This window comes from Toxorhynchites rutilus, chromosome 3 (assembly GCF_029784135.1).
Source record: "Toxorhynchites rutilus septentrionalis strain SRP chromosome 3, ASM2978413v1, whole genome shotgun sequence".
NCBI classification, from domain to species: domain Eukaryota; kingdom Metazoa; phylum Arthropoda; class Insecta; order Diptera; family Culicidae; genus Toxorhynchites; species Toxorhynchites rutilus.
Window position 1 is genome coordinate 99027145 of NC_073746.1, and position 17114 is coordinate 99044258.

General features: G+C 43.3%; 1 protein-coding gene across 3 annotated transcripts in view; it reads left to right on the top strand.

Annotated features, from left to right (window-relative positions):
* LOC129776987 (protein spaetzle 3) overlaps positions 1 to 17114 on the top strand; it is an 83360-nt gene that overhangs the window by 16376 nt on the left and 49870 nt on the right. For all 3 annotated transcript variants that reach the window (XM_055782995.1, XM_055782996.1, XM_055782993.1), the window contains exon 2: positions 3109 to 4112. In XM_055782995.1, the coding sequence (XP_055638970.1) occupies positions 3350 to 4112 (763 nt within the window). In that variant the 5' untranslated portion in view covers positions 3109 to 3349. The remainder of the gene's footprint in view (positions 1 to 3108; positions 4113 to 17114) is intronic.

The following is a 17114-nucleotide window of genomic DNA, read 5'->3' on the forward strand; positions in this document are numbered from 1 at the left end:
TTTAATGTAGAGCCAGTTTGAAGCCACAGAGTCTGAAACAAAAAAAGGTTCTGTAACTCTGTCTCTGTCATTGTTGAAATTCGAACATATGCGTAGGAGGATTTTTTCCATCAAATATGATCGTCTATCACCTCCTGAGAGAATCTGGATAAATCAATTTTTTTCATGTGAGAAAAGTGTTTCTGACTTTAAGGGGATGAATCAAAAATCAAATTCCTTTTTCTTATTTTCAAAAAAAGAAAAATACATGCAAAAAAAAACAAATAAAGAAAAAAATTGTTTTGACTCGATTATCCGGAGGATTCGATTATCCGGAGTGAAAAAAAATCAATATTCCGGATAATCGAGTCCGACCTGTATTACCTGACGCGCTCAAAAAGGAAGGAGGGGATGGCATGTGGAAACTAGTTTAGAAATAAATCCAACTAATTCTAAACATTTTTATGCAAATGATCATTTGTGACATGTTATGTGGAGAAGAGGGAGTCTGAAACAGTAAAAAAATGCGTTACGTAATATTTGAACGACCCCTAGTGGCAAAATTAGCAAATTTTACTTGTATCATGTCTGTGTATTCATAAATAATGTAGAACATACTGAGGAACGGCATTTGAATGATTCCATCATTCCTAGTAATAGTTATGATTTCCGTTTCAACTTACCCCGAATTTCAGATTGCCCCGGTGTACCTTATATAAAAATGGGTTTCTGTCGGTCTTTCTGTCTGTCTTTCTGATGCTTATAGTCTCGGAAATCACTGAACCGATCGACATGAACCTTGGTATGTAGGGGTTTTTTACGGCCGGGGAAGGTTTTTATGATAGTTCGAGGCCCTCCCCCCTCTCTGCCATACAAATGAAACACATATTTTTGCATTACTCGAGAATGAATCTAGCAAACGAACCCAAATTTGGCATTTGGAGGTTTTGGGGTACAATAAATGATTCTATGGTAATTAGACACTCCTCCCCCCTCTCCTAGGGGAGAGGGGGCGGTTCAGCCATACAAATGAAACACAAATTTCTGCATAACTCAAGAACTAATCAAGCAAATAGACCCAAATTTGGCATGTGAAGATTTTAGGAGGCAAGAAACGTTTCTATGATGAATGGAAACTAGGGTGGCAATGGATATATGGAAACAATTCCATCATCGAATTTCAAAAACCGACCATGTACAATTTGTTTATTGGCCCAAAAAATGACTTGTGCAAAGTTTCAGCTCAATCGGACATGATTTAGGGGTGCCTCAAAGCGCTCAAAGCGGGTTTTTTTTCGATGCCAAATGACTTAAAAATGCATGAAATGTTTCTCACATGCTCTCCTATGGAGAATATTTAGCCTATCGGTGGATCATGTAAGTTTCGACAAGCATATGATGACTATAAGCTGCACTTTTGTTTCGAAAAAATAATACAAGAAAACTTCCTGAAAAGATTTTTTACGGTAATTACGGAAATTTGACATCATCAGCAAAATAAAAATATTGGTTGTTTACACTGCAATACGGTGAACTGTTCTACGTTCTGAAAACTTCAGCATAACGTCAACAGTATGAACACCTATTATGAATTCGTAAATTCACACTTGTACACTTGATATTCTTGTTCTAATTGAGAGTTAACGAATAAGAAGTGATTTGTCTGTATACAATTTGATACGGAGTCAATGTTCCAAATAATTATTGATCTAAATTGAAACGCTACGTATCGAAGTATTCAGCGAACCCTGTAATCATGTTTTCAATCTGATGACTAAATGCAATTTCAAGCTTCCTCAAATAGATCATTTGCACAGCTTCTAATTGATTACCATTCACAACAAATCACGGTTGATTTGATCGTGAGTCATCGCTTTTTTCCATTCTTGGCCTATCTCCGGCGGTGTTGACTTTGGGCGTACCACGCGAAGGCGTATTGCAAAAATCAAACCCGCTTTTCCACGCATCACAGCCTGCCCTCGGAGTCAGTTGGAAGAACGACAAAACAGTCATCCTACCCAAAGTCATTAAAATATCAGACACACAATGGTGGTGGACCTGTCCGGGGCCACACTTTCCGTGGTTGTGTCGCTTCGGACACCGACTTGTCACACATTTTGAGGTGCCCTAAGTCACGTCCACCATATATTGCTGTCCGACTGTGCAAACAACAGCGGATGTGTTGGGGCGACTGGACTGGTCCAGCCAGAATAAGAACACTTGACTGGGCCCGATATAGAGTACTCCAGGGGGCTATCTTTACATGGCCGTAAACCACAATTCTCGGACAACATCCTACGTGTCTACGTACAACGAGGGCGATCCGCATTCAGTGCTGGGTGTTGTCTGGCAATACTAACTTTACCCGAGACCAAGTCATACCGAGTCAATCAAATTATGTTTTCGAGCGATGCTCGAAACCGAAAGTGAAAAGATCATAATAGATAAGAGCTTACGTTTCGCTGCTGGTTACTGCTAAGATGAGCAAGGTGGCTGCGTGAACAACCACAAGACAGGTAGATTCATTCCGATATCGCACGTCATGATTGCACAGATTGCCCCTAAAGTGCCGAGGTGTCGTGCCAATGTTTCGTGCCCAGAATACGTCACGAGTTCATCGTCTGCTGCCAGCAGAGAGGCTTGTGGGACAAGCTTGTGGGATGGTATTAACATTTGAAGAACAGGTTTTGTCTGCCTGCCATGATCAGCACAGTTATTTCGCGCTCATATTGTGGTCGATGATGATGATGATGATCCTAGGATGTGTTTCAAAATCTTTTTCATTCGATTTTTCACCCATCTGCTTCTCATCTGATATTAACATACTTCAGCTACATGTGCTGACGACGGTTGCACTGAATCTATGGCCTGACGTATTGCATAATCTTGTGTGACTTCAACGGCATCAGCATGGTGTTGTGTGGCTGGTTTTTAAAGTTCCCTTCTCGTGCTCATCCGAACAAGTGTGATGTGGAGGTGTCTCTCGGATTGTGCCTCAAGTTGAGGGTTGTCTTTTGAAAAAAATGCTCTGTATTGATAGAAATCCAGTTCTCGATGGTTAACTTAGATGTATTGTACACGAAGATTATAGCTATAAATTGTAACACGTGTCATTGGGCTCCGTTCTAGGTATCGAAGCTGCTGAAAATAGTTGGAAATAAAGAGAAACTGAGTGATCTAAAAAAGTGTTGCATTATTCCCAGCAAGATTCACAGTGACGCGATGAAAATAAACGATGTCTCATATAGATGATCTTATGGCAGCTTCGCGTGTGACGAATGTGATAAGTTTCCGATGATAATGTGTGATTCTGCGTAGATAAGAAGAGCAGGGAAAGTGAACAAACGAAGGAGAGCATTAACCAGCGAAGATGGCTTTAGTAAACTACACACTGCCATTTGGAAATGTACAGACTTCTAACTGGGCGACAGTTAGCCCAGTCCATAGTCAACATGCGTCGGCTGTGAATAATCTATTATACGGACCAGCGGGTCACCAGGAAGGGGATCCCAACAATCGTGAGTTCAGTCCTTACTCGCCACCGCTACAGCAGCCCCAAAATTCTCCTCAACAACAAAATTCCCAATACCGACAAGCAACAAGAAACAATTACCTTCCCCCACCCCAACCTTACTCGCAGTCTCCCCCGAAGCAGCAAGTTTACCAGCAGCCGCAAGTTCATCCTCAACAACCCTCGAGAACGTACGGCGAGGGATCATACTCTGCAGGTCCTTCGCGAACTGCCAATCAACAACAGCAGAGCCCTAGCTATTACAACCCAGGCGGTTACAATCAGCAGCCACTGCAACCGACGAGCTTCAATGCTCCCGGTCAGCCGCCCCAAAACAACTATCGTAACAACGTTGGATCTCCACAAATACCACCGCCCCAGAGTGGCTTCCAGGCGACTCCCCCTCCGAACCGGGTTCCACCGCCGCCGGTTAGTAGTGGCCGGGGGATAAGTAGCACCTCCGCGGGCAGTGCACTACCCGAGCGACCGCCCGGTTTCGTCAAAGTGAACGCCGGCCAGGGCTCACGGACTCAAGTGCACGCCGTGCTGGACTACGACGATGACGAGGAGGAGTATTATGACGATGCGGACGATGGCTCACCCACTGGCGGTCGAGTTCCCGGTGAGTGTCGAAAATTACCTGTTCAAATATATCGTTTTGGGTGAGGGTACCTCACAGTCATTGCTTTTCAACTCGAAAGACAAGTATGCTTGTACACTTGAAATGTTTGGGTTTTGTTTCGATTGATTGATTTGTTTTTATATCAATTAAAGTACGAATTATGAGGAAGTGGTCACGAAGTTGATTCATCTCCATATTTGAATTCATCATTTTTATACGTCACATTTTGAGCGACATCATCGATAATCCTGAAAACTCAATCGAAATTTGTTTGTTTCGTATATGCGCTAGATTGTAATTCTATATAAACAAAAATGATTCCGTGTCCGTATGTCACGATTTAACTCGGAACAACGGATTTGAACGACTATTATGTGTTTTGGTCTGCGTCAGGTTTATTTGCGAATTTGTACACATTGAATCATGTATCCTACCTAGCTTTTATCCTTAAAAGTGGATTGACTTCAGAAAATACAACATAGTGAAATCATATTTTTGAACTTTTTGTAATGTCATATGAAAAAAATTAAATTGTTATCTTCTCTATCAGTACTTAATCTAATAGTCAAATAAAATCTCTAATTTAATTCTCCATTCTTAGTGGATCGAGTTCAGCAACCAGAAATGCTCCTCGGTGTGCCAAACGTGTCTATGAATCTTGAGGAAATAGTTTTTTTTTGTGATTTTCGAGGTATCGAAACCAAAGAGACCCTAGCGATTTATATCAATATAGTTACAGTAAAAACTGAATATTTCTAAAACAAATAAATAATATTTTTTAAATTTTTTTATATGCTTCGTCAAAAATTCTCAGCCTTTCTAAAATAAGATGAACAGGTAGGGTCTTTTTAGTTCCATAAAAACGAAAACCACAAAAAAACAAATTTTTAAATGTTAAAGCGCGTCCACATTATGCCGAATGATGCCGATCGGCCTGAACCAGGCGGCATATTCGGTTCGTTATGTAATGTGAACGCCACATCGGGTGCACGAAGCCGAAGTCCCATCGGATGTACGAAGCCGTCACGAACAAACGAAGCACCATGTCGTCAACGCTAATTTACTTCGTTTTGTTTTGATTCGACTTTCTCGAATCGGACCCTCTTGTTTCGGGTTGGGTAATGTGGACGCGTCTTTATGCTTGAAGTACACTCTTGCAGTGCAATTCAGTTTAGTTTCTTAGAACTTAAATCAGAGATATGTTCAACGGTTTTAAGGCAAAGAATTTTCATAAGTAGGTAATAGATCTAAAAAAGGCTTAAATTTTCAAAAATAGGTAAATTGTCAGACAAAAGTAGGTAATAGATTGAAAATATGTTTAAATTTTCAAAAATAGGTAAATTGTCGAACAAAATATTAAGACCACTGCCGATGAGATCATTCCGGAGATCAGTGTCTTCCGACTTGCACTAGAACACGTGTATTTTCGAATTTGCCACTGTGAATACAGCCAAGGCATGCATAAAAGTCCCATCCAATAAAAAATAATACTAGATTGAGATGAGGAATATCCTCTAGGAACATTGCGGAAGTTTATTGTTTTAATGTATTTCTAATGAACCAGAGTAAGAAAGAAGAAAGAAGAAAAAAGAAAAAAGAAAAAAGAAAAAAGAAAAAAGAAAAAAGAAAAAAAGAGGTTCTCAAATGGGGATCAACACTAGGGTAGGAGCCTACCTGTTGGTCTCAAATGTTCCTATCTCACGCCTCCACGAAGATCATATGACGACATTTTTAGATCGGGCGTGAACTGGAAACACACACCTGGTCTTGGCTCCGAGAACGGGTGTCGAAAGTGGCTAAGTGAGGGGGTGCGAGCGAGTCAGAGCGCTATATCTCTCCCGGGGAAGGCCTCCCGGGTCATGGAGGCCTTGCCAACCCGCTGTCTCCCGGGCAAAGGAGATACACCCAGAAAATGGAGCTACGTTCACGAAGAATACTCAGAATGCGATCGCCCGAGGAGGGTCCCCGAACTGGAGCTGGTCCTGGAACGGGCGTAAGAGCGAGCGGCCAGCGGCTGGAGGGCGAGGTGCAAGAGCGGGCCACCAGCCGGGTTCAACCCGAAGAGCTACCGCCACACGGAAACAGCAGCCATCGACATCACCAACGAAACGCTGCGCCTACGAGGCGTGTTGCGACTGTCAGACGACAGTCGTCCACACTTGTGGGTACTACTAGGCGACGGATCATGTGGACACACGAAATGAATGAATTCGTGATCCGCGCCTATTACATCTGCACTGCTTTGGAGACGGACATGAGCGGTCGCCCTCGAATACTCGCAATGTTCGAGGAAGCGTATCCAGAGTTCGTCGGGAGGCTTGACCAAAACGCGATGAACGCGAGGCGTAGAGCGATTGTACGCAACAATATGCTCTCCCAAACGCAAGTCGACGAGATCAAGCAGCAGGTGCAGAGAGAACTAAGCTCCAGAACAAGCAGAGCAAGCGATGTGTCGAGACGAAGTTCAGTACGGCTGAGCAATTCATTCGCGAGTGGGGCACGCGAATCAGCACCAGTGGAGGCCACAGTACTACAACCCCCTGAGCCGGAAGACCCACAGCCAGATCAACAACTACTACGCGATCTGGTCTTCCACTACGACGAGGCGATCTCACAGTTCCGCGACACAGACCCATTGTCGCGCCCCAGGATCCCGAAGTTGCAGCATTCCCGCAGGCTGACAAGTGCAGTAAAGCTCATGAACGAGCACGTTCTTCCGCTGCACTTGGTTGATGCTGAGAACATGGAGGAGCTGCAACTGAAAGTTTACTGTGCTGCTGTGGCGACCGCCAAAAGTTTAGGATACCGTATTAGGCCAAGAGGCGGACTGCTCCAACATCTCCGTGAAAGGCGTGAGCCTCCATGGCGAAGGAGATTGGAGCAACGGATCCTAAACAAGCGCGCCGCAATTGGAAGACTGATGGCGTACAAAAGAGGCAGCAGATCGGCGAAATTATGTCGCCAAGTTGCTGTGATCGTGCGGCCTACTGAACTTCGCCAGCTGGGAGCTCACCAGCTGACGGAAAAACTCGACACACTGGTACAGCAATTGAGCGTCCTAACTAAACGGCTGAAACGTTACTCTGACTCTGCAAAGCGCCAGGAACAAAATCGGATGTTCAGAGATAACGAAAAAGCGTTCTACGATCACATTAGCGACGAGAAGCCCGACTACCGCGAAGGTTTGCCAGATATTAGCGATGTGACGAACTTCTGGGCTGGTATTTGGGAGACCCCAGTACAACATCGCGACGGGCAAATGTGGTTAAGACGGGAGGAGGAGAGTTGTGGTGAAATTGGAGAGATGCCAGCTATCATCGTCGAAGAGAACGATGTCCGCGAAGCCTCGCGGTACCTGAGGAACTGGGCAGCACCGGGCCCCGATGGTGTTCAGAACTTCTGGCACAAGAAGCTGACCGTCGCACATCAAAAGATAGCTGAGTGCTTCAACAAGGTGCTACGTGACCCACACAACCTCCCTGAATTCGCCACCCGTGGCGTCACATTCCTCCTCCCGAAAGACAGCAACACATTGAACCCATCAAAGTACAGGCCGATAACGTGCCTATCGAGTCTGTACAAGATATTAAGCAGCATCATAACCGCCAAAGTTTCTGCCCACTGCGAACAACACCATATCATCGCAGAAGAGCAGAAAGGATGCAGAAAAAATACGCATGGCTGCAAAGACCAGGCCATCATCGACGCAACCATAGTCGGCCAGGCGGTTTATAATCAGCGGAACCTAAGCATGGCCTATATCGATTACAGGAAGGCTTATGACTCCATACCTCACTCGTTTCTCGTCCGGGTATTGGAGCTCTACAAAATTGATCCCGTCGTCGTTAGGTTCCTGCAGCATGCGATGAGGCAGTGGAGCACGTCTCTGCACCTTAGTGATGGGGAAAATGTGTTGCAGTCTAGAACGCTGCAGATAAAGAGGGGGATATTCCAAGGCGACTCTTTCAGCCCGCTTTGGTTTTGTCTGGCACTGAACCCCCTCAGTAGGACGCTCAATAGAAACGGTCATGGCTATAAAATAAGGTATGGCGACGGCGCCCACGAAGAAGTGACCCATACCTTTTACATGGACGATCTCAAGGTCTACGCTGATTCACGTCAGCGTCTAGGTGTAGCTATCCGGGTTGTCGAAGACATAAGCAGGGATATCTGTATGGAGTTCGGCCTCGACAAGTGTCGCTGTGTCCACCTGCTGAAAGGACAACTTACCGAATCCGGAGGCTACGAGGTCTATGACGGCGAGTTTATAAGAGACATGGTTCGTGGCGAATCCTATAAATATCTTGGATTCCGACAGCTCACCGGGATTCGCCACTCCGACATCAAGACGGAGCTGCGAGACAAGTTCTTGAGTCGAGTGAACTGTGTCCTGAGGACTTTCCTCAACGCGGGGAACAAGGTACGCGCGATCAACACATTCGCGGTTCCCCTGCTGACCTTCAGTTTTGGTGTAGTCAAATGGAGCAAAACTGACCTAGAGGACCTTGAGAGGAGGATGAGGAAAGCATTTAAAGAGGCCGGAATGCACCATCCTCAATCGGCACTGGAGAGAGTTTCACTGCCACGCAAAGAAGGGGGACTTGGAATCGTCGACATTTCTGCACTGTGTGTTGCCCAGGTACGACAACTGCGCGAGTACTTCGCAGAACGCGCCAACCAAAACGCGCTATACCGGGCTGTCTGCGCCGCCGACAGAGGATACAGCGCTCTGCACTTGGCGCAAGCGGAGTACCAACTCAACTGCAATCTGCAGACAGTGGAGGAGAAGATTGCAGCTTGGAAGCAGAAGGCAGTGCATGGTGCCCACCCCCATCAACTGGACCGGCCACACGTCGACAAGGCCGCATCTAATCTGTGGCTAACGCGTGGTGAACTCTCTTCAGTAGTAGAAGCCGACATGATAGCCATCCAGGACAGGATAATGCCGACGAGAAACTGCAGGCGGTACGTCTGGCATCAAGACGTTGATGACATTTGCCGGATGTGCCATCAACCAGGTGAAAACATAGAGCACATTATGGGAGGCTGTCCCGTTTTGGCCAACGCAGCCTACACCGAGCGCCACAACAACGTGGCCCGTATTGTTCATCGACAACTGGCGCTCCAATGTGCTCTACTGGAAGACAACGTACCAAACTACCGGTACCTGCCTGCACCTGTCCTGGAAAATGACCGTTTCAAGCTGTACTGGGATCGCACTGTTCTGACCGACCTCTCGATCCACCACAACCGCCCAGATATAATGGTTTACGACAAGAGCGACCGCAAAGTCACCATCATCGATGTCGCTATTCCACTGAACCAGAATCTGGAGGAGACCCACGGTCGCAAAATCTGCAAGTACCGACCATTGGCCGTGGAGCTCAAGGAACTGTGGGGGCTAAGGGAGGTCCCAAGAATTGTTCCAGTCGTTCTCTCTGGAACTGGAATTATCCCGAAGACACTTCTGGAAGCGCTAAAGGTGTTGAACATCGAGAAGGAATTGGCCGGCATCCAAAAGTCGGTCATCCTTAGCACCTGCGCGATTGTCCGACAATTCCTCGGTCAGGACTAAAACAGCACGAGCATGCAGATACGTGCATTCCGCAGAGCCTAGTCCCCCTTTGGCATTCAGAAGCCCGGGGGCAGGTGAAAATTCTGGCTAGGTTCGCCTAGTTAAGAAGTGAGATAAGTCTGCCAAAAAAAGAAAAAAGAAAAAAGAATATAGAAATAGAAACGGTCATGGCTATAAAATAAGGTATGGCGACGGCGCCCACGAAGAAGTGACCCATACCTTTTACATGGACGATCTCAAGGTCTACGCTGATTCACGTCAGCGTCTAGGTGTAGCTATCCGGGTTGTCGAAGACATAAGCAGGGACATCTGTATGGAGTTCGGCCTCGACAAGTGTCGCTGTGTCCACCTGCTGAAAGGACAACTTACCGAATCCGGAGGCTACGAGGTCTATGACGGCGAGTTTATAAGAGACATGGTTCGTGGCGAATCCTATAAATATCTTGGATTCCGACAGCTCACCGGGATTCGCCACTCCGACATCAAGACGGAGCTGCGAGACAAGTTCTTGAGTCGAGTGAACTGTGTCCTGAGGACTTTCCTCAACGCGGGGAACAAGGTACGCGCGATCAACACATTCGCGGTTCCCCTGCTGACCTTCAGTTTTGGTGTAGTCAAATGGAGCAAAACTGACCTAGAGGACCTTGAGAGGAGGATGAGGAAAGCATTCAAAGAGGCCGGAATGCACCATCCTCAATCGGCACTGGAGAGAGTTTCACTACCACGCAAAGAAGGGGGACTTGGAATCGTCGACATTTCTGCACTGTGTGTTGCCCAGGTATGACAACTGCGCGAGTACTTCGCAGAACGCGCCAACCAAAACGCGCTATACCGGGCTGTCTGTGCCGCTGACAGAGGATACAGCGCTCTGCACTTGGCGCAAGCGGAGTACCAACTAAACTGCAATCTGCAGACAGTGGAGGAGAAGATTGCAGCTTGGAAGCAGAAGGCAGTGCATGGTGCCCACCCCCATCAACTGGACCGGCCACACGTCGACAAGGCCGCATCTAATCTGTGGCTAACGCGTGGTGAACTCTCTTCAGTAGTAGAAGCCGACATGATAGCCATCCAGGACAGGATAATGCCGACGAGAAACTGCAGGCGGTACGTCTGGCATCAAGACGTTGATGACATTTGCCGGATGTGCCATCAACCAGGCGAAAACATAGAGCACATTATGGGAGGCTGTCCCGTTTTGGCCAACGCAGCCTACACCGAGCGCCACAACAACGTGGCCCGTATTGTTCATCGACAACTGGCGCTCCAATGTGCTCTACTGGAAGACAACGTACCAAACTACCGGTACCTGCCTGCACCTGTCCTGGAAAATGACCGTTTCAAGCTGTACTGGGATCGCACTGTTCTGACCGACCTCTCGATCCACCACAACCGCCCAGATATAATGGTTTACGACAAGAGCGACCGCAAAGTCACCATCATCGATGTCGCTATTCCACTGAACCAGAATCTGGAGGAGACCCACGGTCGCAAAATCTGCAAGTACCGACCATTGGCCGTGGAGCTCAAGGAACTGTGGGGGCTAAGGGAGGTCCCAAGAATTGTTCCAGTCGTTCTCTCTGGAACTGGAATTATCCCGAAGACACTTCTGGAAGCGCTAAAGGTGTTGAACATCGAGAAGGAATTGGCCGGCATCCAAAAGTCGGTCATCCTTAGCACCTGCGCGATTGTCCGACAATTCCTCGGTCAGGACTAAAACAGCACGAGCATGCAGATACGTGCATTCCGCAGAGCCTAGTCCCCCTTTGGCATTCAGAAGCCCGGGGGCAGGTGAAAATTCTGGCTAGGTTCGCCTAGTTAAGAAGTGAGATAAGTCTGCCAAAAGAAAAAAGAAAAAAGAAAGAAGAACATAATTGAATCGCGAAATGTTTTCTACAACTCTTTCAACGTTTCGGTACAAGAAATTTTATTTGCAACACAAAATTTCATCCAATATCTTTGACCAATAGAATTATCCATATCAAAAATCGCCGAACAAAAAATAATAGCTTTTTCTTGATAACGCGGAAAATAAACTAAATGACTCAAAAAATGACATTAAGGCATTAATTAAAATTCATTAATGGGAAAATTCAAAATTTCTAATTCCCGAGTCATAAAAAACCAATTTTCTCTCGGTAAACGTAATATAATTATGATTTGCACTTATTTATTAAACGGTTTTATCTAGGTTGAGTCGTTTGTATGTTTGTGACTTTGTAACTTTGACTGTAGCGCTGTACCACATTAATAGAAATTTAACCCCTTTCCTGTTGACCGTTTAATCTGAAATTTGGAGCACATCTTTATCTCTGGTGTCATTATAAAACTGCGTATTCCATGATTTTGAAAATTCAAGATGGCGGTCGCTACAAAATGGCGAATTATGTACATATTTTCTCAAAACCCCATCAATATGGGTATCGAATGAAAGGGCTTAACTAGTAGAACACAATTTTTTTATAAAAGTTGTAAATCAAAGATGGAGACCGCTACAAAATGGCGGATTACAAACTTTCTAAGAACGCCATCAATATGTATATCAAATTAATGGGATTGACTAGTAGAAAACAGTTATTTATGAAAAATGCAAATCCTAAATGGCCGCCACCACAAAATGGCACGATATTTTTTTTTCATCAATATGGGTATCAAAAGGAAGTTCTCGACTAGTAGAACATAGCAGATAATAGAAAATCCAATTCCAAGATGGCCGCAGTCCCCAAACAACTAATTACTTTTTAAATGGTTTCATTCAGCTTGACCTGTTTCTATGTTTGTAGGGTTGTCCCACATTAATAGAAAATTGACCCCGTTCCTGTTGACTGATTGATCTGAAATTTGGAACATACATTTAATTCTACTATCATTATAAAACCGTTTAACTGAAAAAGTTTTTTTTTACTTGTTTCATTTTCTAGTTTTTAGTAAATTATCTGTATCATTAATATACTTCTCTACATTACTTTACTTTCTTCGGAATATTTTGAAAATACACTGTATTGTATTAGTCAAATCATGTCATTTGATACCAATATTGAGAGGATTGCAAGAAATACATAGTCGATCATTTTAATGTATGTTCCAACTTTCAGAACAATCATTCAACAGGAACGGGGTCAATTTTCTATTAATGTGAGACAACCCTACAGACAACCCTTTTTTTTTTTATTTTTTCTTATATTTATCCAATAGTCAAACACGGTGCTTGTTTGTAGGCACCCTCCGAAATCCAATTGAACTAACAACGATGTCATTGTAAAACATATGGGAATCACTTCTTCGAACTGTTACTCGAAGTTTTTAAAAATATAAAAGGACCTGTCGGGTGAATAAAAAATAAAGGCGGCTCAAATCGGACGCTTGCTTCCTCGAGTATTGCGTTTAGCAACACATTTGGCGGTCCTTTTTTATTTATATAGATAGAAGATATACGAGTGCGTTATTTCACCTGACAATCCACTTCCACTTTCGAACAAAGATCAACTTCGATAGCGCAATCATCGAATGGACTAGCAGCGTTAATTACGATGTAATTATGGAACATATGGGCATTCAATTTTCCGATTTTTTACATTTTCCTTCAAAGTTTCCAACTCCAGTTAGTGCTCTGAAAGTTGAATTTTCATTTTTCAATCTTCTGCAATGGTTTTGTTTGCATTGGTGAAGGCATCGTTATTTTTTCGACACTGATGCCATACAACATCATCGAAACAGCGAAGAGAAGAGTTAAGGATCTCCAACGTGAATATGTGAGAACAATACGATCAAAGAAGGAAAATATTAAGGAATTATCAACATCGGGTTACTATGCGGAAGAACTTATTAATACCAAAGGGCCGCAATTCGCATGTGTTAAAAATTTGCTCATGTTACGCTCGCGTATAATCTGAATCTTACTTCATATGCAAATGCACCTTCTATATATATTTATATTTGCAATTGTTCATCGGAACATATCGTGCATACATTTTACTTTAGTATTGAATTGTTTTTTTTTTCAAATTTATTCAAAGACTCGTGTCAATGTAGCGCCACACAGTCTGATAAGTGAATTGTTCTATTTACGTGTGCTTTGCTCTTCTCTCACAAACACTATTACCCCATTTTAACACGTGGGTTCACCTATACTACTGCAATGGTTAGCTTCCACCTTCACCTTAAAGGTACCAAACGAATTTTAGAATCGAAATTCAGATAATTTATTGTTCTTCCAGAAAAAAATATTGAAAAAAATATTCCTTTACACTTTGAAAATGTGTACGTTATATCGAGGTAAAATGTACGTTACATTGAATGACGTTATATCGAGGGTACGTTTTATCGAAGTTTCCCTGTACACCGAGATGGATATAGATCTCCTTCATGCTGGAAACTGTTTTTTAATAGTAGAATTAGAAAACACTTTCCAACTCCAATTTGTTATGAGATGTAATATTATAGCATCATTAGCTATGTGGATAGCGTAGTCGTGTAAAACAGTCTTGCATTCCAGCCGGCCTTGGTTCGATCTCCGTTGAAGTCGTTTGGACTTTTTTTTTGGGTGCAATCCCAAAAAAGATGAAAAAAAGAGATGTCTGCTTCCATACATACAAACATTTTAAAGCGTTGGGGGACAGATGATTTTATTTGCTCATTTGACGCTACAAGACATGAAAAGACATGGCTTCCGCTAAGAATGAAATGTTTTATAGCAACGCTAGTTTGGGTGTGGATACATTTTCCGTCCAAATCGAATTCTTGTTCCAGACTGTTCTTTTTTTTCATGGAGTTATTCAATTACTGCCAATGCCAATATGATTCATTCGATTCAAAAGGAAACCAAAATATGACCCATCTAATTTAATAAAGAATGTCATTTGAACTATTATAATACCATTTTTTGTCTGAGTTAAAATCCAAGTGAAATTGTAGTGTAGTGTCAAGTTCGAATTGAAAACTCATAAAGAAACTCACAATCAACTCTCGCTGTCAATGTACCGTTACTACTATGGGTGTATAAAGGTGGAAATACATATCAATGCAACCCCCTTCCTCGCACCACATGGCTGTTCAATATCAACCCTTTTCCGACATTGTCATCGAGCTGTCGAACGAATAATTTATTTTATTAACACAACAGTTCCCCTCCTCGCAGCTCAATACTGATAGTAGCTGCTGCAACCAGTAAATTCAATCTTCCTTCCATCACTCGCAACCTAGCGATCTGAGAGATGTCTGAGATGGCTATGGTACTCCAGTCATAGCGCAGTCGCGAGTTTAATTACAATCTTTTGTTGTACGGTCTCAAAAGGGGAATATGAGCTTCTGCGGTTGCGCCGTCCAAGCTACCAACACAGAGGCCGGCTCGCTCAGGGGGGGTTCTTTGTTTTGTTTTTGTTACTTCACAAGAGATGAGCTTCCGCTGCGGCGCTCGGCTTCCATTCGACTGAATTGGTCAATTGTTCGACTTGAGGTCAGAAGACCTCTTTTGATTGACGAGTGCCTCAATGGTCGTTGACGGATTGTTAATTTTATTTATTATTTCGCAATCCCAACACTGTTTCGCAGTCGTGCATCTTTTTATCTCTTGGGACCACTGTGAATCTTCACCCTACAATGTATTCGAGCTTTATAAGCTTATTCATTATCTGAACGGCATGATTGAAGATCGAGGTGAATGGGTTGACACTAGTGAGCAATGTAGTTATAACTGGTTCTCCGCGGGAATTTATTCGAAAACTCTACCATCAAACCGGTGTCATGGATACTTCCGACCGGATATTTCCATCCAGTCTATAATTTATTTGTCGCTACGTGCGGCGAGTGTTTTCATAGTATTTTATTCAACATATGTTGCAGTTCTTTCACCGAATCGTATTTGCAGGATTATGGTTAGGAAGATGCAATGATTTCCGTTGCATGTAATGTGTTTAGAAAAAGTGATATGTATGAAAAATGCGGTAAAATTACAAGTGCAAACTAATCAACTGTAAATCTAAAGGTGGTATGAAGAGAACCTGATCTAGGCCACACATATCACATTTACTATCGATTCGTATATACTACATGGACTGAAAAGTCCCTGGATTTTTAATGAAAACTATTGTTTTTGGGGCATATTTATTCCTCAACATAGTTTCCTTCGAGGGCAATACACTTGGTATAACCATTTCGATTCCCTTTCTGTAGTACGAAACGTCTAATTCTTCCAAATATGCCTCAGTATCACTCTGCATACTGCCTATTGGACTAAGGAGTGTGGTAATGGATCCACGATTCATCCATTGCCACGAAACGTCGAAATAAGTCCACTCGGTTACGCTTCAACAACACCAAACCGGCTGCTGAATCATCAACGCACCGCTGTTTTTGGTCGACGATCAGCAAACGCGGCACCCATCGCACGTATAGCTTTTCCAGATTCAAAATGTCGTGCAAAATGTATCCCACTCGTTCTTTTGAAATGCTTATGGCCTCAGCTGACTCGCGTAACTTCACTTTACGATCGTTCAAAACTCTTGTCGATGCGCTTGTTTTTGGTTTTTTGGATTTGAAGCCTCATTTGGCCTTCCAGAGCGAGGTGCATCTGCGTTGCTTATACGGCCCATTTTAAATTCGCTAAACCACCGATAAACTGTTGTTCTCGAAAGGGCAGAAGTAGAATAACATTTCGTCAACTACTGAATTGATTGTTCAGAAGTTTTTCCCATCATAAAACAATGTTGGATCAAAATACGATACTCCTCTTTTTCCATTTTCTATACGAATTCGTGATCCGCGCCTATTACATCTGCACTGCTTTGGAGACGGACATGAGCGGTCGCCCTCGAATACTAACAATGTTCGAGGAAGCGTATCCAGAGTTCGTCGGGAGGCTTGATCAGAACGCGATGAACGCGAGGCGTAGAGCGATAGTACGCAACATGCTCTCCCAAACGCAAATCGACGAGATCAAGCAGCAGGTGCAGAGAGAAATAAGCTCCAGGAACAACAGAGCAAGCGATGTGTCGAGACGAAGTTCAGTAATTTTAAGAAAAAATACAAAAAAACATTGGAAAAAAAATTCGCTGAAAAAAAAGTTATTTTAAAAATTAAAACTCATCTTTCTCAAAAACGTATTTTTTGAAATTCCTAAATATATATATATATATATATATATGAATAGCCCTTACAATTTCCAACAAGTCGTCCACACATCGGAAGATGAGCACTTTCATAGGGAAATTTTTTTTTCGAACAACAACTTTTTCATGTTTTCTTTAAAAAAATACAACTTATCCTAATTTTGTTTGAAGTCAAGATAGCGATATAGTGTACTCGACAAAGTCTTAGATTTTGTTAAATATAAACTATTGTCGAAGACATCAACTTTCTATCTTTTATAGTTTTTGGTTTATAGTTTATAGTTATATTAGTCATTTTTGTATGAAGACTCCTGAAAAAAAAAA